The sequence below is a fragment of the Amphibalanus amphitrite genome, unplaced genomic scaffold, assembly GCF_019059575.1.
Source record: "Amphibalanus amphitrite isolate SeventyFive unplaced genomic scaffold, NRLGWU_Aamphi_draft 000056F_arrow, whole genome shotgun sequence".
NCBI classification, from domain to species: domain Eukaryota; kingdom Metazoa; phylum Arthropoda; class Thecostraca; order Balanomorpha; family Balanidae; genus Amphibalanus; species Amphibalanus amphitrite.
In genome coordinates, this window is record NW_024881552.1 from 1,306,748 (window position 1) to 1,333,306 (window position 26,559).

Consider the following 26,559-nt stretch of genomic DNA (forward strand, 5'->3'; position numbering starts at 1 on the left):
TTTGTATTGCCTCCTTTTAATTTAAGACAGTTCGGAGACTAAGAACCCACATGATGTTTTGGAAAGGCTCATGCATGAGACGAACCAATGATTTACTCACGCCACATACTTAGCGAAATACTACATATACCTTAAATGTAACGGGGCGAATTAGCCATCAGTCGTGGAGGTAACACGTTTTTGTCGCACTTCACCCAAAGGCACAGCAGATACAACCCCGGCAAATTAAACTCAATGTATATACTCGGGGTTCATGACGAGTATAACTCGAACTCAAAATAATTGCACAAACTCGCGACAGAGAGCTGAACAGCGCTGGCATGCGCACTACGTACCGGCTAATCAGTTGGAAGTACGGTGCCTAATTAGAATGTCAGAAGCTTGAACAATGGCTGAGCTAAAACCCCACATGCTTAATGTTTGCACATTGCGTCATTCAATTGCAATCGCTGAGGCATGTGCCCCGACACACCACAAACGCACGCCACATGTCACAATATAGGTACCACGCGAATAATGGACACTGACCGCGGATACATGGTGTACGCCGCGGTCTTGGAGAGACGGAGTCACACGACATGGATGTTGTCCAGGACTCTCACCCAGCCCGACAACGCATCCCTCTGGGACCGCTGTTTGGTGCATCCAAGTTTCAATCGAGTCACTTTTGTTCGGTGCGTCAAGGTCCTCGACTATACGCCACTGTGAGGTGATTTCAGCGTGTCTCTGCGACCGATAAGGCACTGCGATCGTCTCTTTCGCGGTCAGCCGGATAGCCGTCTGTTTTGTTCCGGCAGCCGGCGGGGCGGCACCTGCGAGGGTCTGTCCCTGGCTACCAGTGTCGACCGCACCAGGTGGCGCCACCCTCCCCAGCGGACCGGCCCCGGCAACACCCGGCCCTCCTGTGCGCGGCTGCAGCGGTCTCTCGCCGTCCTCCACTGGCAGTGGATACCCGGCAGTGGGTACCCCGGCGGTCAGTAGCGCGGCGGTCAGTACCCCGCCAATGGGTACCCCGGCGGTGGGTCAGGGCGCGGCGCCGCGGCCGGCCATCTCTGCCAGGATACGGCGCAGGTTCTCGGCGCCGGTCAGGTAGCCGTCCTCGTGGCTGCCGGGCCGCCACGGCGCCCGGTGGCTGACGCGCGCGCCGGCCGGCAGCGGCGTCGTCTTGGCGAAGTCAATGAGCCACACTCCGGCCCGGTTGGCGTCGTGGACGAACAGCAGAGACGAACCGATGAACTGGAGGTCAGGTCAGCGGGATATGGGGTCAGAGCAGGGTCGACCGTGGATGCATCGATCTTGCATTGTGTTTTAGATCACGAGCAGAAGTTAAGTGACTTTCCGCTGAACGTTTACATCAACCACACGATAAGGACAACCGTGACAAACTTGTCCGTAATTGAAGGCATGTATCCCGGGGCTAACATTTTGATGGTCATGCTGGTCCAGAACACTAACTATAGGTGTTCACCGTCCCCCGTAGGACCGGGCTAGTGACCTGTTCAGCCTGACGGGATCCCAGAGCACGCACCTCGTGTTTCCTGAAGAACTCTGATCCGTGCAGAGTCGCCAGGATCTCATCCAGTCTCGCCAGGTACTGTGTCTGTAACGCGGGCGGGCTCAGTGAATGGTGAACGGAGCCAGCCGGCTTATATGTCACCGCCCCGGAGTCCCGTCCTCCCGGGCTGCGGCAGCCGCTGGTGCCCAGGTCAGCAGGACGCTACTAACGGGGCTATGTATGGACAGATTGGAACCCCACTGCGCCTCCCTGAGCTGTGTCCCGCATCAGGGGTATGTGCGGGCCGGTATACGTACCACCACGTTCGGGTAGCCGTCTGTGAACATGGCGATGGCCGCCCGGATCTGCCCCTCCGACCGGGTCGTCTTGAAGTCCTTGCTCGAGTAGCCGCGGCTTTTCCGAATGCCCTCGATGCGGAAGCCGAGGCTGGCTGTGGACGATATGGTCTCCCGCCACACCATGTACCTGCGGTAGGGACGGTGATGTCGTCCTTCTTCCCACAGAGCCGCTGACCCGACATGACACCGTTCTCAGCACCCGCAGTCGACCGCCTTTCAATCTGCATTTTGTATTCACAAGTTCCCATACACAGCCATTTGCACTTGCAACAGGAGCCGTTACGGGCCGTATATAGGCTGCTCCGTATGATATCACGGCAGGGGCGGCGGCGGGCTGTGGCGGCGGCCCACGGTACCTACACAGGGCCCCATGAGGTCACCCGAGGCTGCTGAGGCAGCGTCTCTGCCCCGCCGGCACGCGTAAAAACCGACGGAAAAATACTGCGGTCCCGGTCTGTGGAACGAACAGCCTATCAGCGGAGGAGCGGGTCGGGAGGCTAATACGATACCATACAGGCCGATCCCGACTAAAACCGTTACACAACCTCTATCTATATTTCGCGTATCGGTATGGGCATGCTTTACATAAAACGACAAACGATGTGATTTTTATCACCGGGTCGAGGTCGGCACAGCGACAGCGCAATACAGGCGGACAGGGCCGAGCCATAACCAGCGGTCCTCTCCACTGATCAGTCCTCCGCAGTCAGTGCCGAAAAATGGGGTGGAGTGGGGACCGCCTGAGGAATAAGCCCTGCTTGAGGAACTGATATAGGTATGCACGATAAATGCGTGTTAACATTATGGCGTCATGGATCTATCTCGACAAAAAAGCGCTAAATTATTCTATTGCGTTTTACCGTGGAACTGACCTGTGCTTTGTGGCACTGACCCATGCATTGAGACGGTGTGTGGGACTGACCTGGGCTTTGTGACGGCCTTCAGCCTGTGTTCCTCTTCGGTGGGAGCCGTCTTGTCGACGGCCATCATCTTATCGTACATGTCCTGGAACAGGAGTCAGGTCGCCGGCTCAATACACACGTTCCTATCCCGAAACTGGACTCGCTTCTCAATACAGACGCGTATTGAAACGGGACTCTTGGCAATACGGACACGCATCGAAACGGGAGTCACTCAGACGATCTGAAGCGGGACGCTCCTCACGTGCATTCTCAGGACATGTACTTAAACGACGGGCATGATTCGTAAGAACGTTAAGCATGGACATAATGGCTTTTATAAATATGGCAACAATACGGTAGATGGCAGTGATCGGCCACCAATCAACCGCAAATGGACACAGCAGAAGGCCCTGATCAGCGGCAACCGGTACCTACACGTCAGAACCCTCCCATCGGACGTCATACCGTGAGCACTCGGACTGATGACGCACGAAGCCGCCCGATCAACAGCTTTATCGGACTCCCGCACCACATAAACGGCTAACAAGCCTTAGATGTGATTGTCAAAGATTGTGACAAATTCAGTCCAAGACATTGGAGTCGTTCGCTAGCTCTACCTTTGGCAACCAAAGCAAATGTAGAGGTGCCGTAACAAAAAAGGTTTTCACAGGGAGCAGATTGCCCCATGCACGCACCTTCCTGAGTTTGGGGTTCACTTTGGCCTTGGCCAGCTCCTCTTCGAGGTAGGTGCGAACGCCGATCTTGCAGTCCATGACGCAGGGCTCCACGAAGCCGGCCAGCAGGTCCTGCAGCTGCAGAAACTGCTGACCGTCTTCAGACTCGGTCTGCAACGCAAACACTACTCGTAACATAACGCTCCACGAACTCGTACGAAATTAATCAGCTGGAATAATTCTAAATTCTGCTCTATAGTATGTTAAATAGTAATTCTCCTTACCACGTTAAATCAAGAATAACTCGGTGATTAAAGAAAAAAATGACAAAGTCGATGTAAAATCTGGCATATGAAATATCCAAACCCCAACAGTCTACAAAAGGAACATGTTGTCCATGCCTTTCCATGTTCTGACGCATAATTTTTCAAACGTATACCCTGAGTAGGTCACAATTCTTCTATTCTCAGCATATCTCAACGAGGTGTCAAACTCAGGTGGGTGGACGGCTGTCCCTCCGACCTCGGCCGTTTGAGAAATGTGTGGACCGACGTCCGGACTTCGAAAGCCGACTGGAGACCTCGGCTCTCACCATCCGGGGTCAAATCGGCCCGCGACCGGTCAGATAGGTATAGTGAGCGACTGAGCAGGACCCTCATTACGTGAGACGGGGTATTCGGTCTACTCTGTCCGCGGCGCACAGAACCAGGTCCTCGCCTGTCCCCGGTACTCATATTGTCGGTACTGGTCCCCGGTACTCTGGTGCGAGGGATGACCGCGGTGCTCTGTACTGTGTACCAACTACCAAAGCCATATATATATATATCCTTTATACTGACCTCTCCGCGGTACTCGGCACTTACTGACCTGTCCGCGGTACTCGGTACTCGGTACTGTGTACTGACCTGTCCTCGGTACTCGGTACTATGTACTGACCTTCCGTGGTACTCGGTACTCGGTAATCGGTACTGACCTGACCGCGGTACTCTGGCACGAAGGGCCGCAGGCTGTCGTCCATCAGCTCCTGGAGACACTGCTGCTCGCGGCCGCAGAGCCTCTTCTGTATGGTGCCGTCCCTCCCGGCCCGGAAGTTACCTGCGGCCAGTCGGAGCCTCAGCGCGACCTTTCACAGACAGCCGCCTCCAGGAGGGCGCCGCCCCGCGCGCCGCCGTGCATGCGCGGGGCTCATTAATTAGCAATTAACCCAGTGCGGAGGGAGGTGCCGACGTGCGCCGGCGAGGGAGGCGGTCCAGTCGGAGCGACAGACAGACGGCCGCGCCAATCGCTCCGTGATGTCCTCTGAACATGCCGCCCATCCCGATGAGCGGCGGAACGGGAGAGGAGTCGGGAGCGGAGCGGAGCCGACAGACGGACAGGGGAGGGAGAGGAGTCGGGAGCGGAGCCGACAGACGGACAGGGGAGGGAGAGGAGTCGGGAGTGGAGCCGACAGACGGACAGGGGAGGAAGTGGCCAGAGTGGCCCATTCGGATGAGCGGCTGGATGGAATTCAGAGGGCTGGCTCCCGGCATTCAGATCGCAAGACAGGCGCATCGGCACATACAGAGGGACCCTCGAGTCCAGCAGGAGGTGCCGGGCGCTCACGGTACACACGGTCCCTCGAGAGGGAGAGGCACCGAGTCTGAACTCACCCTGGTGGCCGGCGAGCTGAACCCACAGGTACTTCTGCTTCTTGTAGGTCTGGACGAACGGCGTCCACTGGACCACCCCCTTCACCTTGCGCCACTGCGACGACTGGGGAGCAGGGCAGACAGCCGTCAGAAGACCGGACAGCGGGAACGACCGAACGGTCTGCAAACGTCTGTCCTCTACTATAAGTTATAGCTCGGCCACACGCAGCGGAGACGTCACTCGACCCGGACCGCTCTGCGGGGGCGGTGGAAGGGGCTGCGCTGCTGATTTACCGTCCGTTCAGCGGACCCTCCCGACACCTTTAACAGGACTCTCACACGGGGCTGAGCGGTACGGGCCGCACTGCAGGGCACGCGGCCCAGCCCTGTCACATAAATCCCACCCACGTGGAGCTCCCGAACCCCGGCGCGAGTAATCACACACAGTCAACACCCCGAACTGGTGGCTGGGACACTTGACTGTCTTTAGCGTCGGTCATCATATGCTGGATAATGGATATGTTGCATGCTTATGTTCCAGCGTGCAGTGTAACCGTTATCACCTGAGGCAATTTAAACGTCAATTTCATTATCAACCAAACCGGGCGGCCGTCCTGTGACTGGTTCCGATATTGTCAACCGCAGGCAGTTGGTGAGCCGGCCAACCCACGGACACGATGGGCGGTTTAGTGACGTCACCCCCGGATGACGTCACACGCGACAGGCACGCCCGGTTTAATGACGTTCGGCAGGGGATAAGCGGCTGGCACGATGCGCTCCGCCTCATAACTGGCAATCGGCCGGCGGATTATCGGAGGGAAAAGCTGTCGCAGGTGTCCGACGGCTCATTAAAAGCCGCGGTTGTTGTATGGGATGGAGACTTTTCTCGTCGGCATCGATTTAATTGTTTAAAGGTTAAAAGGTACAATCGAGGTTCCACACTGCCATAGGCCCGATGGACTCTGCCTGGACTCTATCGATCGACCGTATTCCAGGGCAGAGCTGTGTGCTCGGCGCGGTGGCTGGGACCGTACGGTACGGTGCCACCTGCTCGGCAGACGCGGCACTGTGACCGGGGTCCGGGCCGTGTACCGCCGGCCGGTCCGGGCCGTGTACCGCCGCGCCGGCCGGTCCGGGCCGTGTACCGCTGGCCGGTCCGGTCCGGGCCGTGTACCGCTGGTAGGTCCGGGCCGTGTACCGCTGGCCGGTCCGGGCCGTGTACCGCCGGCCGGTCCGGGCCGTGTACCGCTGGCCGGTCCGGTCCGGGCCGTGTACCGCCGGCCGGTCCGGGCCGTGTACCGCTGGCCGGTCCGGGCCGTGTACCGCCGGCCGGTCCGGGCCGCCCCGGCGCCGATCGTTCCACTGTCCAGGGACGGTATAGAGTCGGCTGGGGCTCCACCTCGGCGTCTGTAGCCAGCGGCACGGAGGTGCTACACTACCACCACTGCGCTACGGTGTGCACTACCGGCTTGTAGCAGCGCCTCAGCACCCCGGCCCGTCCCTGCCGGCAGCTCCTCTCCCACCCATCTCCGGCAGCTCCTCTCCCTCCCACCCCTCTCCCTCCTACCCCTCTCCCTCCCGGTAGTTTCACGGATAACCGGCTCCCTCCCTCCACCCGTCCTTGGTGGCGGAGAGGAGGGGGGGGGGGCGCTGGGTCCGCCACCGTTACAGTAGCCACACCGCTGCCGCTACTGTAGCCACCCCGCTACTGCTTCTGTAGCTGCAGCGTCGCTACATATCCGTTCCTCTCGGGTGCGTTTCCGAGCCGTGGCGATTGTGCGGAGGGCAGATAGCACGGCTCGCCGATACTGACGCGACCACTTGAGACACACGCACGGGACGACCTCAGGTTTACCACATAGGCGCGATATCAGCTGGTGGGTGACGTCAGAGACTGAACACGGCTCAATGAGAGCCACGGCGAGCGATAACGCATGGAGACACCGATTTCCCGACGGGAGATTCAGAGCGACGCCGCTCTTCGTGTTAGACGGCCTGCACAAAGCAACTAATAAAGTTCTTAGCCTTAGACCTATAAAAGAGGCATTATTATACATACATGCATTATGCATCTATCAAGTAAAGCAGCTTCCATACTTTATACATATCTTAGCCAGTATCCTGTAACCAGTTAACCAGATCCAATTTTACCGTAAAATTGATAAGGGAGGTGGCACCTCCCTTACCTAATAGGACCTCCGCCAGGACTGCGACCTCTATGTGGCCCTCATGTCACGTACCGAAATGGGAAGGGGCGCTTCTGCTGTCGTGGTCGTTCTGTGCAGTGCACTGCCATTCACACTAGCTGAGCTACCTGTAACAGTGTTCCCTCGCGCACCTGAAACAGCATCTATCTGCCAACCGTCTGACTGGTGTTTACTTTTACCCATATGATTGATGCCTGACTGATGTTTACTTCGTATGGTAGGTACTAACCTAGCGTTTGGCCTTTGCCAAATTACGAGCGTGACTTGCACTGCATGAAATCACACCAAAGAAAATCGAAGAAAGAAAAGAACGAGGACCGTGAGACGTTGCATGCATGCTCTTTAAAACTTCGGCCAGCAGCATTTAATCCCGTTTAATATTGGCGTTCCGTGCACTATGTTTGTGTGTCCTATTATCATAAGACGGATTCTCGAACCGTGAAGCATGCATCACTCTACTTAAAGGGACCCTCCCACCTTAACATTAGATTTGAGTTGAGATAGCCAAAATGGGGTCCCTGGCTCACAATTACCGGTTTCGGCACTCACAACATCGAGAAATGCCTTAAATCAGAAATATTGAATTTCAAAATTGCAGCATTTTGATTCAGAGGGGCTAATGCTTAGGAATACCCCTCTGAATGTGTGACGTCAGCGCAGATATCTAACGATTTTTAAATGTTTGACTAAAACGTTTTGTAGCACGCGGTGGTATATGCTATTTGCGCGCAACATCTGCCGCAAACGCCGCACTTCTAAAATAAAGTCGCTAGAAACAGCGGAGACCCCAAAAAAAGTAAACAAAAGTAAAAGTCTAATATCTTGAAAACCGGTGAATATTTTTCGGTGAAATTTGGTAGATATTCGTTTTCGCTCTTTCTAAACCGAGCGACATCACTTTCATGCCAATTCATAAACTTTTTTGAAGGTGGGAGGGTCCCTTTAATTGGCTGGGGAAGGTCGGTAGGCAACCCGGAGATTAAAGTTCTTGTCTCGTGTCATCTTAACACGAGCATATAACGCCTTCTTAGGAGTTATGCCCGGCATATAAGAGTCCAAACACACACAAAAACACACACACACACACACACACACACACACACACACACTATATAGGTAATAGCGGCGAATAAACGGTTGGAAACGCGACCTAGGGACGTATCAATGCGGACACAGAAACCGGCGAAACCACTGACATATGCAATTAATTAAAGCAGATAAATGTTCTGTGGAAGGACCACGCAACTTCAGACTAAATGTTTGATTGAACAAAGAAAGCATTAAAATCTCCCGGACCCTGCCTACACAGCTGCAGCTGCCGGTGCAGGGCCGCTGTTTGGCGGCCGGGGCCGACGGCCGTCCTCCCAGAATAGCACCGACGACTGATTGAACGCACCGGCGCTTTGTCCCGGCCGGATCGTGTGTTTACGGGCGCGCCGCTCGCAGGGCGGGTATAGGGGATCTCCACGCTGCTGTCTCAGAGGCCGCCCAGTGCCGGCACCGCAGCACTATCGGCTATCAGCCCCGAGCCATCGTCATTTCCGCCCTGGCCCCTCGACAATGACGGATAGCGGCGACGTGTTAACACACCTTTATCGGCGGCAGATCATTGCGACACCTGTTCCCGCTGTACCTATACCGATTATTGGCCACAAACAGTGACTCAACTCCTTGAAAACGCTGCGTATGTGTTATCAGGACTGCTCAACAAACATTGCATACATCGCACACGTGGCAGCGTAACTTTTTGTTTTATTTCGCATGTAAGACGGCATCGGCCCTATAATGACCGGAATTGGCCGGGAGACTACTCCGCAAGGCAAACGGGAAACGTGCACGTCATATTGCATATTGAAGACATTTATTCCCGATTGAGGATGGATTGGCTCAGGCGAGGGCATCGGTTCTCGATAAAATGAGTTCTCCTAACAGATCCATTGCCAAAATAATGTGTACCTTTTTATAGATACTATTAATGTAGTCAGACCATTATTACGAGCGAGCGAGCGCAGCGAGCGAAGTGAGTCTTTTCAATATAACGGAAAAATCTCAGTATGAGCGGCCCGGCCCGGCCCGGCCCGGCCCGGCCCGGCCCGGCCCGGCCCGGCCCGGCCCGGCCTGTAACGCTTTTGAGAGGCTTATATCTCAGCAACCGCTGGACCGATTGGCCTGCGGTCTTTTTTGTTGGGTAGCCCCATCCCTTCTACCACGTAATTGACTACTTTTGATACATCTCAGTGACTGTGGTGGCACGTGCCACGTGAAAAGTCAAGGGTGTTCAAGCTGTTTTGCAAAAGTAGTGATTTTGAGAGGCTCATATCTCAGCAGCCGCTTGGGTGATTGACTTGCGGTAATTTTTGTAGGGTAGCAGCATCCCTTCTACCCAAAATAGGATACTCTCGATGTATGTGGGTCACCCCCAGTGCACGTGCAAAATACAACAATAAGAGGTGCCAAATTTGTTCCCATTTCAGTAACTCGGTAATTACTGGGGCGATTTCGCTGAAACTTGGCATACAGGTAGGCACCCACCAGGCAATGCATTCCCATGTGTTGCGGTTAGGGTGCTACTGCACGTGTGCACGTGCAGGGGGCGTTTCCAGATCTCGAGAACGGCTGGGCCGATTGCGCTCAAATTTGGTACACGGTTGGGGACCAGTTAGTAGGGTGCCGTGCAAAAGTCATTTTGGACCCCGTTTGCACGTGCGCACGTGCAGAATGCCGCTTCCAGATCTTAGGAACGGCTGGGCCGATTGCGTTCAAATTTGGCACACCGCTAGCGACCGGTTAGAAGGGTGCTTTGCACAAGCCCGTTGGAAGCACCCTCTCGCCCTTCCGCACGTGCAGGGCTCACTATCTCGCTCGCTCGTTCTTCGCCCAAAAGGCGTTTTACTGGTGCTAATGTTTAGTATGCCCTCAGTAGTAACAGCTGATCTGTGGACGAATCTACGAAAAACAAAAAATGTAAGCACACTGAACCGCTGTTCAGAATCTGGGAGTTGTCAAACAGAAGCTGAGACGAAAAAGCCATTGGGGGCGACAATAAGCCGAAACCGGAGAAACAGCAGTTAACCTTTTCCCAGCTAATCGGGGGTTGACGTGGCCCAGGATATGTATAACATACATCCACGGTTCACTCTATCAATCATGTGATCTTTGAACAGAGGAGGGAGAGTTGTGTCGCCCATTTTCTGACCGGGCCTGTTGTAACTTAGTCAGACTTTCCTAATGGGACCGATGATATCAGCTAACTGCATTCGCCAATCGGCCCTTTCCCCGATTTGGGGCATCCGATGATCGGTCGGCCTCTAACCGGGCGCCCATATATCAGTCGCACGGAGGAGAGGTGAAGTCACCCAAACAGCGACACAGAGCGCGGGCGGCCTGCAGCGCGAGGACGGCGTGCCGGTACCGGAGCCGACACACGGCGGGGAACAGGACAGACAGCTCGGCAGACAGCTCGGCAGCCATCACGACAACGGTCACGGCAGGAATGAAATCACGAGAACGATCACGGCAGGAGTCATGGTAGCAAGCATGAAAGGAATTGCGGCAGTACAGCAGTGTCTGCGGGCTAGCAGCGGCTCTGCCCGGCCCCAGCCTGCAGCGGTGGCCCGACCCGTCCGCAGCCCCGCAGCCCCGCAGCGAGTTGCGGTGGCGTGCAGCGCCGCACGCCTGGCCGTGTCGCGGTCACCGTTTGACGTCACTGCTGACGTCACACCTGCCGAGGTGTGGCGTCATCCGTCTCCCACGGCTGACCAAAGCTGGCCAAAGCTGCAGCCCGGCGGCCACCCACCCACCGGGCCCGGGCCGCCGGCCGCCGCCATACGAGCCCCAGTGCCAGACGGAGCGTGTGCGAACGCGGCAACCGTGATGCAACAGTCCTTAGCGCGGCCGCACTGTTATGGCTCAATTAAGCCGTCACATATCTCAGGCGAAATGTTCAAAATTAGGCTTACCACGATAATGTTTATAGTTGTGTAACTGGAAGGCGGTTTCACTTTTGCAGGCATGACATTGTTCATGCATGCGTTATGAGCCGGAATAAAACTGTGCAAATCCGTACGTAATGTCACAAACTGACGTAGTGCGTCGTTACTCGGTACAGTAACTTCATATCTATCTACACAACGGGCTGGCCGGCATGAGCGCCCATAACGGAGCCTTTGCACACTGTTCATAGAGACATAAGTCAAAAGCTAACCCGAGACAAGGTGGGAGGTCGTCCAATGTCCGTATACAGCTCGCTGGAAGACGTACGCGCGTTTCTGAGCCGCTCGTTTCTCCCGGTTTTACAGTCGCGTCCCCGTAAGTGCAGCAGACCGTTTAGTATATGCGTATGACCCGCACTCTACTGACCAAAGAGCGATGAGGTTCGATAAGCTTATGCTAAGGAGAGAGAGAGAGAGAGAGAGAGAGAGAGAGAGAGAGAGAGAGAGAGAGAGAGAGAGAGAGGAGAGAGAGAGAGAGATGTTTTGTACGGCGGAACTTAGCCCTCGTGGGCCCGGGGGGCGTGATGTCCCTTGATGACGTCACAGGGTCGATTTTGCTAGTCCTCTGCACGGCAAATTTTGGCGTCACAGACGTGAACTTCAAATAGCTGCCAAAAGTAGAATTTTAGAGATAAAGACAAATCTCGAGCATGGTTGCATAGCGTTTGACCTAAAGAAAAACAGAAAAATAGTTTTGGTGACCTGAGGTCGAAGATCAGGTCAACGACCCCGAGTCTGTGGTTTTAGCTTTTAACAAAAACAAAACTTCAACAAAAATGGTCCTAGAGCTATGAAAATGGTACCAACGCATTTGCCTCGTCAATCCGCGTCGGATGATATACATTTCGTTGGAAAATGTCAAGTTTTATGTTGACCCTATGTGACCTCGAATGACCTTTGATTGACCTTGACATAATGAGAGGTCTTTCCTGATGGATTCTTAGCCGCTGATCACGAATATTGGCATCTGGTTTCCTTCAAGCGTTCATTTAGAGCCTCTGGATGGCAGAATTGTCTTAATTTTATTACTAACGAATCAGTGATATAGCCTCTAGCAAGGATACTTTTGCGTGACCTTGACCTTAGAGCAGCATGATATCGTAAGATGAACCACACACAAATAGGTACCGGATAAGCCTCAAAATATTTCAAAACACCTTGGAAGTTCGTACGCAAGATTTTCGAAAAAGTGAAAAGTTTGAGGCCACTTTTGAGCATGATCATGACCTTGAACTTTCTCTTTGGGAACATTTTCGGAATCCCCTGATTCTCTCCAAGGCCGGGGCCCTCAAGGCACCCCTTGGTTAGTGTGCTGGCGCGAGGTCGGACCAGAAAATCACCTTCTGGTTACATATGTTGTTCTGCATGAACCTCTAGTGCTTAATAATACACTTGGCTCAAAAAGTATCATATTGTTAAGGACCAGTCTGGAGGAATAAAGTCTAACTGATGATATTCTCTGAAATAACACATACACCACGGCATCCAGCGTTAGCTTGCATGCTGACACTTAAATGGACGTTAGCCCTTGTAGCATCGATCACATCACAACAGAACACTCCATTGTCTAGTTAATTGTCGCCCTTTAACTAAAAACATGATTTTTCTACCTTAAATAGTTTAACCTTTTTCTGCATTTTTGGTCCCTTTTTTGACCATAGCATATTTACTTCTCTGACCTTATGTTGTTCCCAGTCGCTTCGAGAAATCATTTGCGCCGGTTGTAACTCAGCCTAGTCTCAGGTGTGGTATATCTTCTTCGCTTAGGCACAGTTAATACCTTACTGATCAGCAGCATTGCGCCGTGAGGTGTCAAAAAGCCCCTCCACGTGCATTTTCGGGGCCCCGACCCTTCCTCAGGTCAATATCTTCACAATTACACCACTTCAGCTTTTCGGACTCCCACACCCTTTAGAACTTTCGTCCCATTGTACGGTACCTATGTAACTAATTAATGACACTAATTTTGACATTTTAAGTTTTAATTTGGCATTTGTAGGGGAAGCGGGGGTAGCACCGCCATGTGGGAAACACCGCCATCCTCGCTATCGGCAAAACTCTGAATTGTAAATGTAAACACCCGCCATTTCGGTGTCCGAACGGAAACGGGACGCCGCGTGAGGTAGGTTTCGCTAAGATTTATTTGATTTTGAGATTGCAATTGCCCATTTTGTGAATTTCAAACCATCGTTGTAATCATTTGGCATGTTTGAGCAGCAAGTAAGTGGTCATTTCAAGTCAAAATGCCTTGATTTTTACGTTAAATTTGAGGGCATGAAGTGCTCTTTGTTGAGAAAGGAATTACAGAAGAATCGCGTCCCGGCTTGTTTTGCTGTCGGGGCGTTGTCGGTCCATGACTGTGAGTGGGGTAACACCGCCATGCTCGGCGGTGCTACCCCAAGGGGTGGCAAAATGGATAAAGCCGCAATGATGATTCACTCAGCTCGGAGAAGAGCTTTAGTTAGGCCGCAAACGTCGTCTGTTTTTTAACCTCACGTTTGACTTCACTGGATGTTTCGAAATGAACGTGAATTTGTCATGCTTTGTATGCATATTGTCCGCAACAAACAGTCTGATCTGTGACAAACTAACAACCAATTCTTGTGTGTCTTATATGAGTTTGAGTTACTATTTCAGACAGCAGTAACGCTTCCAAGGGTGCGTTACTGCTGTCTAAGGGTGCGTTATGCCTGTCCCGTAGCTCAGTTGGTAGAGCATTGGACTCCCGGTAGTGAGAGCCCGGGTTCGAGACGCTCCGGCGCTCGATATTTGAGACTCCTGACGGGGATGGTCTGCGGTTGGTGGGAGCAGCCGCAGCCAGTTGAAGTCAGTTGAGTGGGACAGGCCGTGTCCGGCTTTGAAGGGCACGTTAAACTTTGGCATCTAAATTCTCCCGTTACCCGGAATTGCGCGATCGGATGGTAGGGGTCGGGGTCTACGCAACAAGCTCTGCTTAGCGTGGGCTCCGACTCTGTCAACCCGTCCATTCAAACATTCGAGCTAAATTTATAAAAAAAAAAGGTGGCTGTCACCGTAAGGCCGATCTGTGGATAACATCGCCATCAGTGGCGGTGCTACCCGCACATTTTTTGGAGGACGAAAAATGCAGGACTTGTTTTCGACGTCTGTAAAGTAGCGAAATTTTATAATGGAGCGCTGGAAACTATGCCAACATGTAGGAAAACATTCCTACTTTCACATGAATGCAAAAGAGCTTCGTTTTTCCTACGCATATCAGCTCGGTGAGCAGAAATGCTTAAGGTGGCGGTGCTCCCCCCGCTTCCCCTACGTGCCAAACTCTCCCATTGACGTGCTATTTTGGGTAAGCCTGCCAATGGGCTTTTGGTAGTCCTTGTTTAAAACGACCTCCAACGCCACTGTTTTCATTACATCCGTGAAATTTTATGCTCGGTTATGATAAAAACGTCCCTTTTATCTCTATGCTAAGTTGCATCGTAATAGCTTGCTTCACTTTTGATATGCAGCCATTCAAAGTTTGTGTCAATTTTTAGTGAACACCCTATAGGTAGCAGCCACACTTACCGACATTCTAACAGGTTCCGATTTTCCCGACTTTTTGGAGATTGACCTGACCTGGAAGGCCAACCAATGACCTAGGACCTCAAAATTGGGTATCATCAGCTTCCTCTCGTTACGGGCAACACGCTCGTTTTTTTCCCGCAAAGTTCAAGCTTGATCAGGGGCGAAACGGCAAGGGGGTCCAACGAACCCCCTCCCCCCTCCTTATACGTTCGCGGCTGGAAAAACACCAATACGAGCAAGGGCTAAACCTTGACCTCTGACCTTTAAAATCGACCTGAGATAAAAAAAATGTAAGTGCTTTAGAATTGTGTCGTAGACCTTTCTTTTGGTACCTACTGCTTTTGTTCCCGTGGCTCCCTTATTTACAGAGTTAGACAGGGGGAGGCGAAAAACGACCCCCTCCGCGGGCTGCGGTGGTTGGGATTACCCATCGGGCCCGGCCGGGTTAAAGGGACACTCCCACCTTAACATTAGTTTTGAGTTGAGATAGCCAAATTGGTGGCCATGGCCTGCAAATACCGGTTTGGGCACTCACAACATCGACAAATGCTTTAATTCGGAGATATGGAATTTCAAACTTGCAGTTTTCGGATTCTAAGGGGCTAGTGCATTGGTATGCCCCCTTAGAATTTGTGACGTCAGCGGAGATCTAACGATTTTTAAATCTTTTACTAAAACGTTTGGTAGCACGCGGTGGTATATGCTGCTTTGCGCGCAACAAATGCCGCACTTTCAAATAAAGTCGCTAGGAACAGCGGAGATCCCAAAAAGTAAACAAAAGTAAAAGTCTAATATCTTGAAAACCGGTGAATATTTTTCGATGAAATTTGGTAGATATTCGTTTTCGCTCTTTCTGAACCGAGCGACATCACTTTCGTGCCAACTCATTAACTTTTTTGAAGGTGGGAGGGTCCCTTTAACTGGGTAGTTCGCTACAAGCAGACATGTAGCATAATTTATCAAGTAGCAGGCATGCATAAGACGACTTGGGCCATTGCACACACGAATGTACCGTGAATGATCTACTTAGCTGGGCCCGGCCGCATGCACGCTGGATGAGACTGCCGACGGGCTGCACGAGCTGGGTGCTGGGGCGGGGGGGGGGGGGGCGCCCACGCAGGAGCGAACAGTGCGCCGCCGGCCGAACAATGCCCGCATTATGTCCGTGGGGGGCGTCAGGAGTCCGTGACCAGGTCGGGCCGTGACGGCGCCGCTGAGGGCACAGGGTCGGCCGCCGCCGGACACACGGGATGGTAGCGTGTCACCGCTGGGGCATTCCACGATAGATCGTACCACTTTTTTCCAATTTGACACCCTCATCTCTCGGATTTTAACGATAATTGGTCTAAGGGGTAATCAGGGGCTCTGAATCCTCTTGTAACAATTTCAGGCTTATCAGACGAGTGGTTTTTGAGTTATAGTGTATAACATGTTTTGGATCTTGCGTTGCAGCCCCAAGTTTGGCGGGCTGTAACTCTAAGACGGATAATCCAAATGCCAAATGCTATACGGCATTGAACTTGCATTGAAACAAAGAATAATATGCATTTTTGAAATTTTGAAATATATACTATTTTTTATATATAACACCTCGAGTTTCCTTTCATTTGCATTTTTATGCCTTTGGGACCAAATTTTTTTGAATTTTTATTTGCTTAAAAACATATTTGGATCATTTTTAAGCAGTATGCAAAAAATTAGGAAGGTGTTCTTTCTATAAATGTACTTATTTTGCGTCACCGTAATGGTCTCGAATTGTGATTTTGGAAGAGAGCCTACAAATGGTGTGGTAAAGCTGCCTAGTGACATCACTGGTTACTGAAAGTTCAATTGAAGTCATTTTTGCCTCACTTTTACGTTGTTGACCTTGCGTGACGTCATTCGTACGTCACTAGGGTCATAAGAGTTTTTCGTCAATAACTCTCGATCAAATTGAGCTAGAGAGACGGGAAGGCTACCAATGGACTCGGGAAGACCTTGCGAATCGAATGATGTGCAAAATGATCTCATTCACCCAGCTTCGTGGCCTGACCCGACTGTTAACCATCTCTGTAGCGGCGCTGTTAGTCCAGCGCCGCGCTGGTTGGCTTTGCCGCGGACTCGGGGCGGTCACGTGATGCCCGGGGGCTGGCTGCCGGCTGGGCCGCCCGGTCGGGGCGCGGAGCCAAATACACGGCAGTGTGCTTACCCGAGGTCAGCGACTTAAGCTGACTTCACCAGAACAAACAGTATACCATTCGACGCGCCGGAGCTAGGCAAACACAAAGATGCTAAAATCGCGGCTCTGCGACCATTTGTTGCGAAGTTATCTATCAAAAACCGGACCCGTAATTTTGGGTCACTTGAAATGACCTCAGGGGTCACCAATGAACCCGAGACCTTAAAATTTGGTATCATTCGATGCATCTTGTAACGGCGCACATGCTCGTTTTTTCCGCAAGGTTCTAGCTCCATTAGAGGCGAAACGGCGAGCTGGGGTCGTACCGACCCCCCGGAAACCCATTTTGTATACATTTAAATGAGGAACTTATAGAAAGAACACCTTTCTAATTTTTTGCATGTCGATTTTAAAGGACCTGAGGTATATTTTGAAGAAATAAAAATGGCAAAAATTTTGGTCCCAAGGGCCATTATAGACAATTTAAAAAAATACTACGACTTTTTTCAATATGTAAAGCTTTTCTTTCCAATTTTAAAAATACTGTATTTATCTTTGATTCATCGTTAATTCAAAGCTGTTTACCGTTTGTTGCTTGCTTAGCTCGTTTTTGAGTTATAGCTCATCAAACTCACCCTTACAATCTGAAGTTAAGAAAATATTATGCAATGTAACTCAAAAAGTTTTCATCTGAGAAGTCTGATATTTTGGCAGGTGTTTTTGGAGCCTATGATTACCCCTTGTACCAATTTTCATTCAAATCTGAGAGATGAGGGTGACGGGCCTGGTACGATCTATCGTGGAATGCCCCCGCTGCTCAGCCGCCCGAGAGCGACCGAGGACAGGTGGCATAGAGGGCACCGAATGCCGCCTCTGTGGGGCTCTGAGCTGGTCCTTAGGTAGGGCATCGACAAAAGACTTTTTTGTATCCTTTATCACCTACTTGCATGTGGGTAATTTTATTTCAATTGGTTACGATCTGCATCAGTTGGATGCGCTCGTAACTGGTTTAAGCCTATTAGTGGCAGGCTCCTGGCTACCCCTATTAGTGGCAGGGGGGCTGTTTAGGACCCCCCCCCCCCTGATATCTCGAGATCTAACGGGCCGATTTTCAAAATTCAAACGGCATTCGATTTCGCTTAACGTGATCTACATTTCTAAAAAATAAAAATTAAAAATGTCAATAGGGGGGTAGAGGGGGGTAAAAACGGGCAAATTGCAGATACATTTTAGACTGTTTATCACGGCCAGGTTTCTGAACCAATCTTAACGCAACTTTTGCCGATCGATAGAGAATGAACCAGGAATTCACATGTATCCTAAAAATATGCATTTTCAAAAATCACAGGCGGATACAGATTTAATTACTAATTAGGTATTCCCCAATATTCAGCACCTGGACGCGCCTATGATTTTAGGGGAAAACATCGCTTGTAAGTGTTCACAAATACATGGTATGGTGTATTTGATCGCTTTCTGGCAATGTTACTACTACGAAACCGCTCATCAAATGGTACTGTACATTTCAGTATGAACCCCCCCCCCCTTTTTGGATGCCTGGATCCGCCTATTATAGCAAAAACGTGTCAAAGGAGGATGCACAATAACTTTGTATATGTTATCACATGATACCTTTCATTCACTGTTCGTAAAACTGGTGCATACAGTTATAATACATCAGCATCGTGATCTTCGCCCAAATGACTCGCTTCACGAATTGGACCCCCCAATTCCCAGTGCTCTGGAGCCGCCCCTGGTAAAGTTATGAGCTTGAAATTTTCAGGGAATGTGCCCAACTTAGTTTTAGGAAAAGTCAGAAAATTTCAGCATCGTAGCTTCAGCGGTTTCGGAGATATTCCCGAAAAACCTGAGGGGTGGATGAAAACAACCCCCTGCCACTAATAGGGTTAACTCGATCGTCGCGTTACGGGCGTTTCTCTACGCTGCCCTGTTACGGTGCCTCTACCCACGTTTTCAACACTCGGCAGTCGGCAGGCTAAAGTAGGTATAGGGCAAGACACGGTGTCCTGAAAGAAGCTAGTGCTCCCGCTGTCCCGTATCTGCCTGTGTCCTCCCGACCCACTCTCTTACCTAGCTGCGACCTCGGTTTGACCTGTGAACTCTCAGCGCAGCTGTGCGCGGGCCTCCGGGAGGGAGGGGAGGGGAGGGTGCCCCACGCGGCCGACCGACGGGTGCTGATTGCCGTCACAGGCAGCCAGTGTGTACCGCCAGCAGTCGGCACCACAAGTGTTTGAGTCTGAGTCAGTCGGGGCAGGGGGGGGGGGGTCCTGCCGAGGTCGACCGACGCCCCACCGAGTGCCGAGGCGACCCGTGCCCTCGATAGGCACAACGATACCCGCGACAGTAGGAGCTGGTCCCAGCCAGTACGCGGATGTTGATACTGATGGCTCGAACGCCCGGGAAAAGATAACAAAATAAACGCGTGTTTTATCGACTCTGCCTACATAGGATGAGACGCAGTTGATAAACGGTGGGCCGCATCAGCAGCCCGGTTTTAGTTCCAGCACGGCGCCGCGCTGGCCGGGGCGGCGGGCCTGTGTGCTGCCCGTTCCGCCGCCGTGTAACAGTGGCCTGGGTATATAGGGCCTTGGTGGCCTGTTTGTTGTTCACCTGCCGCGTCCGTGTATTTTCTTGTCAGCGTATTGCAGTTAAATGACAAATATTTGCACGGCGGAACTATTTCCAGGAAATAGCCGTCTTTTTCAGGATTACATATAGGTGTTTCTGGTCAGCATATTTGGGATGTCTCGTATTGAAAGTACGGGCAGTTTAGCTCATATTTAACACTCATTATTGGTAAAAATCATGATACATAGTGAGGAGGTTATTAAAGTGACCATCTCACCTTAACATTAGTTTTAAGTTGAGATAGCCAGAAGGATGTCCCTGGCTTGCACTTACCGGTTTGAGCACTCACAAGATCGAGAAATGCCTCAAATCAAAAATATATAAGTTCAAAGTTGCAGCACTTGGATTCAGAGGGGCTAATGCATTAGAATGCCCCCTCTGAATGTGTGAGCTCAGCGCAGACCTAGTGATTTTAAATCTTTTACTAAAACGTTTGGTAGCACGCCTGCTTTGCGCGCAACAAGTGCTACACTTTCAAATAAAGTCGCTAGGAACAGCGGAGATCCCAAAAAGTAAACAAAAGTAAAAGTTTAATATCTTGAAAACCGGTGAGTATTTTCCGATGAAATTTGGTAGATATTCGTTTTCGCTCTTTCTGAACTGAGCGACATCACTTTCATGCCAATTCATTAACTTGTTGAAGGTGGGAGCCGGGAGGGTCCCTTTAAACTGGGAGAGCAGCCAATGCCATTGCTCTGCACTCAAGCAATAAGTAATCAATTTCAGATTTCTTATAGGTATCACTAGAAATTTGGGAGGGAAGTGTTCCCTCATTTACATGCAGCCTGGTGACATGTCTGTCGAAATGTGCCGGTTGTCTCTATCATTTTTTGCATTTTTTGGTTGTTAGCAGCATCGGTTGTTAGCCATCGGTAACGAGATACCCTATACCCTTACACCCAGCTGCATGCGCTAGTGCCCTCGGGCGCCCGTCATTCGGAGGTCACAGAGTTCCGTGTGACGTCACATAATTCTGTCTGTCTGTCCCCAGGGGTGAGACATGGCCCGTCACTCAGGGGTCTTACAGGGTTCTCCCATAGGGGGTTTAAGGGATAAACCCCCTGGGCTGACATAAAACCCGTCCCCTAGTGGTTAATTACGGGTCACAGAGACTCAGGAGCAGGACCCTCTCGCCGGGTCGTCGCCGCCCGCCGGGTCCCGTCGTCCGGGTCGCCCTGCCCCGCTGTCGGCCCCTCTGCCGGGGATCGGGGCGTGGCGGCGCACCGACCTTGGCGGGCGTCTGCTGGCGCTCGGGCTCCTCGGCGTCCTCCCAGTCGGAGCTGAGGTCGTCGCTGGACGCCTCTCCGTAGTCCATCTGGGAGCCGAACGGCAGCTGGCGGCCGTAGTCCTCGTACCCGCCGCCGGCCGCCGCGTCCGACATCCCGCGCTCCGCCGACACAGTCCGCCCCGCTCCTCAGTCCGCCCCGCTCTGCACTGCACTCAGCAGACAGTCCCGCTCGGCACACAGTCCGCTCCCCAATGTCGCCACCCTGGCTGTGACGGTCGCCGGACGGTGACACCGCTCGCAGCACCAGCCAAAAACACACACGTCGGCACGCGCGCGGCGCCCCTGGGGCCGCCCACCGCGCGATAACGAGGCTGACCCCGAGCCCGGGCGCCGACTGATTCACGCGCCGTACCGCCTCCACGTGCGCCGCCCGTACGAGCGGCAATGATTGGGCGGCTGCCGTCGGCACCTGACGAGCCGCCGCCGCCGGGACCGGAGGGCCACCAGGAGGAGGCGCCGCGCCGCCACCGCCCGGCGGCCAGGTGGCAGCCCTGCCGGCGGCGGCGCGGCGCGCAACGCAGACTGCTGATTGGAGTACGGCCTCCGGCAGCGGGTCGGCGCCGCCGCCGCCGGCCGGTACAGCCTCTGCGGTGGCCGGGGACGGGTCAGGAGACCCACCGCCTTATACGGCACGGGGATGGTCCCGGGTCTCTCCGGTGGCCACCGTGATTCAGTTTTAGGGCGACCGGCACACGAGAGGCGGCCGTGTGTCAGCGGTCGGCGGTGCGCCATCCCCTCGCCTTCAGCCGGCGCGGTGTGTGGCCGAGAGGGTGGCGGCCGAGCCGCTGGCGGCGGAACGACGGCGCATTATCTCGGTCAGAACCGCAAATAAACGAGTCGGACAGGCCGGCGACGTCCTCACCAATGTCGGTTACTGACTGACATACAGAATTACAGAGCACCGTCAGAAACTAATTACATTCAGCAACAAATGCATCGAATAAACCCTTCCGCACCCTTCCTCAGTGCTCACATATACCCTGCCCGGGCTGACGGTCCCACCGCCAGGTAATGCTACAGGTGGCTGTCTGTTGCACTCCTGTTGGCATTGGCCTGCAGTGGTGGGTCAACTCCAGAAGGAGCAAACCGTTCCGGAGTGACCTCTTGAATACACATGGCGGCTGTTCCATCGGGACGCTCCCGTGTCAACGGGGCTTTTCCGGCCAATTGCACCAACCGAATTCCCACAGCCTGGTGACCAATGTCTCGCTCAATTCTCCAAGGGACTCCGCCACGGATATTTGGTGGGAAGACGATCTGTCTTACGGCCTTTTCCTGGTTATTCGGCTGTTGAGCACGCTACGAGCCGAAGCGATGTTTAAAGGGTCGTGATATAATGGTAGTTCACTGACTGGCTGCAGCCTAGCCCCGACAGCATGCCCGCACCTGAGTATATACTGCGAATGACTGGGCCTAGCACAGGGGCGCGGGAACTACTTTCCGACTGGGGGGGGGGGGCACACCATAATAGAGATTAACCTAGGGTACCCCAAATCTAGTTTTCTCACCGGTTTTAGGCCACTTACCTATTTTTCACCCCTCGGCCTTTTTCAACAAAAAAAGAAAACATTTGCAAAAAAAGTGTGGTATTCCGTCTCAAAGCTGTGGGGGCACCGCCCCCACGGCCCCAGAGTTGGGGGGGCAAGCTGCCCCCACTGCCCCCCCGGCTCCCGCGCCTATGGCCTAGCATTTACCTACACACAGGTACATTCCGTAGAATGTAGATGCACCTGTCTCTTTGATATGTGAGCAATCCTGAACATAGCCTGGCTGACTGCGATTCGTGACTTTTGCATTTCGTGATGATTAAAACAACGTCCGAGAAACGTGAAGCTCAAGGTAAGTCCTAGACTCACCAAACAAATACCATGCCAACTGCGCCGTAACTCGTGCGAAACATAATCTATTCCTTATAAGCTAATGCACGTGAAACATACTTTACTTCAGTTCCTAATGTAATTTGCTGTAGGTACCTACTTAAGAAAAAAAGACCGTGAGGCTGCCCAGCCTCAGCCGTTCTAGCGAGCCGCCCCGGACCAGAGTGTGTGGCTGTCGAATGTTCGAAGGCGCAGGCCTTTATCAATCGGTCCTGAACCAGAAATTGCCCGATATAGGCATTACAGGAAGGGTGCAATGGATGATAAGCATACTGATGATGCACTATCAAATAAATCATGTCCCTGTCGATACGTGTCGGGTCGCGGCCGGCCGGCCGCGGACCATTTTCAGAAGTGGCGGGCAGACCGTGCGTCGAGTACTTGCTTTCTCGCGCGGCGGTACTGGGGTTCACTAGCATTGTTTAAAATATTTTCATTTGCCATGAACTTGAAATTATACACTGTAATTAACGATCTTTTGTCAATTATTACAAGTTCTTCAAATTTATTCTTTGAAAGCAAATGATTTCATTTCACTCAAGAATTGTCTTGTCCACCACTACAACCGCCACCCAGCCGCCATCCATTGGAAGAGATAGGCTCTGCGGCACAAAGTGTCGTTTTAAACTGGACTGGGAACCAATGTGTGATGACATTTCGAGCTAAATTTATGCTCATTGTGTACCTAGAAGCATTGGGAACAACGCTCTGACTGTACATTTTTAGATTTTTGCCTCTAAATGGAAATATTTACAATCAAGTACTTTGCGAGCGCAGTTTAGAAGCTCCCGTAATGTTAAAGTCCTATCTCCTACAAGTATGTAAATACTGCTCTTGGGAACCAACAGTTCGCATCGTACTAGCTTTAAATTATATCCATATTGTTCCCAGTACTTTGCTGAACACTGTGGTGAGTGTACATTTTTCGTTTTTTGCTTTACAAGCGTAAAATTCGTCTGGTTTTATACCACTTCATTCGCCTCCATAGCCCGGTAACGGCGCCGCGCGGCGCGGCCGGCCGGCGCCCGCTGTAGTTCCAAACACTGCCCGATAGATGGCAGGCGCAGAAGTGGTCCCAGCCGTCCCGGTACGAGGTGTTTTGGATCAATCAAGGCGTTAAAAGGGACTTTGAAAGCGTTTCTTACCAGAAGTGTTACGGATGTACAATGGCTATGTTTGGGACTCATCACAATAACTTCATTTGCCTTATATGGACATTGGGCAGCGCCGTCCGAATGGCTCTCTGCGAGTCGTGGCACGGCAGCCGCCGACTGATGGAGCCTAATTACAGCGGTGACGCAACGGTTTGTGGGAGATACGACGAGCCACCCGGTGATTGGTCCGTGAGGAGCGTGCGGAACAGGCAAACGATTCACGGCCTCGGGTTCAGCAACAGCACTGTGTCAGCAGGCAGCCACTAGCGGCACCGACACCGGTGATCAGCGCGCTGGGGGGCGGGTCTGACGTCACCGGGTGCGGGCCTGACGTCACACTCACCGCGCCGGGTGTCGGACCGGCGGTCCGCGGCTCCTCCTCCTCGTCCTGGCTGAGCGTGCTGACGCTGCTGTACGACCAGCTGGAGATCTTGCGACTCGTCTCCGCACTCCTCCGCCGGCCGTCTCCCGGGCCGGAGATCGTCCCGAGCCCGTCCTCCAGGCCTGAGGTCGTCCTGAGACCGTCCTCCAGGCCTGAGGTCGTCCCGAGACCGTCCTCCAGGCCGGAGATCGTCCCGAGACCTTCCTCCGGTCCAGGGATCGTCCCGGGATCGATCTCAGTTCCTAGTTGACCGTTGGCCGCCGCTGGGCCGTCGCGCGGCTGCATCTCGGAGCTGTGGTGCGTGGCGGCGCGCTCCAGCCGCCCGTCGTCGTCCAGCCGGAGTCCCTCGGTGTCCAGGTCGAGCAGCGAGCCGCGCCGGCTGCGGTCCCAGCCGGCTGAGCTGACCGTGCTGCAGTCGGAGACGGCCGACAGCCGGCGGCCGCCGCCGCCGCCCCCGGAGGCCAGCAGCTCGGACCACGGCGCCGGCCACGAGCGGCCGCTGCAGTCCGACACCACGAACGTCGGCACCCAGTCGCCCGTCGGCGTCGGAGGCGTCGCCGGAGCGGAGGGCGGGTCCGAGGGCACGTCACCGGCCGCCTCCCCGTCCGCCGCAGTGGTGGAGCCCTCCATCTCCTCGCGCCGCTGCTGCAGTGAGAGCCACTCCAACCTCTCCATCCAGCTCTGCAGCAGGACGCTCACCCCGACGGTTCCTCCCGGCTCCGGCGCGGCGCCATTCTGGCCGGCCGGGTGCTTTGCGAGACCCTCTCCGCCGCCCTTGGTGCTCAATCCGACACAATTGGCCGCGGTCGTCACATCCTGCCGCTCGACCGTCGGCCCCGGTCCGGGAGCTGCTGCCTGGCGCGCCGCCGGCTCCGGCTCCCAGCGCGCCCGGCGCCGCTGGAAGAGCCGCCTGCGCTCCTCGGCCGAGCCGCGCGCCCAGTGCTGCGCGTCGCCCCCTCCGGCCGCCGGCTCGGCAGCGGCTCCGGCGGCCGGACGGCCTCCCTGCAGTCGGTCCAGCTGGCCCACCGAGGAGGCGGGCGCCAGCGGCCGCAGCCGGAACTGGGTCCGCCGGCAGCGGGAGGCCGCGTCCCCGGAGGACCGCCGCCCGGAGGACACGTCCTCGGAGGACTGGCAGCGCGGCAGCCGGCCGCCGCCGTCCGCGGCCGCCGGGGGCGCGCCGTACCGGGTCGGCGGGACGCCCAGGTGGACACCGTCCTCCGAATGCCAGGTCCCCACGCCGCCGCCGCGCCGGCGCCGGCTCTTCATCTCCCGCGGCAGAGGCCACCGGCTCACACCAGCCTCACACCGGATCACTGTCACATGGCTCACTCGGCGCCCTCCCAGCTCCAGCTCAGCTCGGCGGAGCCGTCTCCGTTTCGGTCAGGTCACTGCTGGGTCAGGCCGCCGCCGCTCCCACCGACAATCTGGAGCCTATGGGCTATCCGTCCGCGGCTGCACCGCTCGGAGCGTCCGTCCGTCGGCTGCTGAGCGGCGTGACCTGCCCCCACTCTGGTCTGCACGCGCCGCCCGACCGCACTGCCGACCGGCGGGCCCGCGCGCCGCCACCACCCGGCCCGGCGCTCTCGTAAGCGGCGATAAAGGCGGCGATTATCAGCGCACGCGGCTGGCTGCGGCCGTCTCCCGAGCACTTCTGACGCACGCACGCAGTTCACGGAGGGGCCCGAGGTACACGGCACGACCTGGGTCACGGCGCGAGCGGCGACACAGCACGAGTGGAGACGAGTGGTGAGAGATCTAGGACCAGCGTTGGCGGATCTAGGAAATCACTCACTGATGAGAGGCCTGGCGACTAGGGATTCAGTGGATCGAATTCTTTGGACTTCCAAGAAGCCTCATTATCACTTACTTGTTGATGAAGATGGCAACAGAACCATGTCCCAGGCATTTCTCACAGCCAACAATGGCTACCGGGTTCGAGTTCACACCAATAGAGATCAGGATATCAGGTCAGACCTCGCTGACCTGGCCGGTGGGTCAGGTCAGGTCAGGACAAGTCAGAAGGCGCGCCACGGCCAGCTCACGGCCACGACTCGTAACGCGTTCTGGGCGGCGCCGAGCGTCGCCGCGGACGCGGCACGGCGCACGTCACTTTCACCGTCCGGAGCCGCGGAGTACATACCACTTAAAGGTGCCGGGAGTTCTACCGACAGGTGCCGGGAGTACTACCAAGAGGAGCCAGGAGTACTACGGACAGGAGCCGGGAGTACTACCGACAGGAGCCGGGAGTACT

General features: G+C 54.0%; 1 protein-coding gene across 1 annotated transcript; it reads right to left on the reverse strand.

The window, feature by feature from the left end:
- Positions 1-220: 220 nt before the first annotated feature.
- On the reverse strand, positions 221-25,843 carry LOC122378180 (inositol-trisphosphate 3-kinase C-like). Its single transcript, XM_043358936.1, has 8 exons — positions 24,270-25,843; positions 5,080-5,182; positions 4,404-4,525; positions 3,452-3,601; positions 2,777-2,859; positions 1,813-1,981; positions 1,529-1,600; positions 221-1,236 (listed from the first exon to the last, which is right to left on the reverse strand). Exons 1-8 carry the CDS (start codon positions 25,572-25,574, stop codon positions 1,024-1,026), a joined length of 2,217 nt encoding a protein of 738 aa, XP_043214871.1. The 5' UTR covers positions 25,575-25,843; the 3' UTR covers positions 221-1,023.
- Between the last annotated feature and the right edge of the window lie 716 nt (positions 25,844-26,559).

Excerpts from the sequence above, each read along its gene's own strand:
- LOC122378180 (XM_043358936.1), bottom strand. The coding sequence starts at position 25,574 with ATGAAGAGCCGGCGCCGGCGCGGCGGCGGCGTGGGGACCTGGCATTCG. Across the intron at positions 3,602-4,403 it reads TGCCAGAGTACCGCGGTCAG|ACCGAGTCTGAAGACGGTCA; the intron begins GTCAGTACCGAT and ends TTTGCGTTGCAG. Across the intron at positions 2,860-3,451 it reads TGAACCCCAAACTCAGGAAG|GACATGTACGATAAGATGAT; the intron begins GTGCGTGCATGG and ends CTCCTGTTCCAG.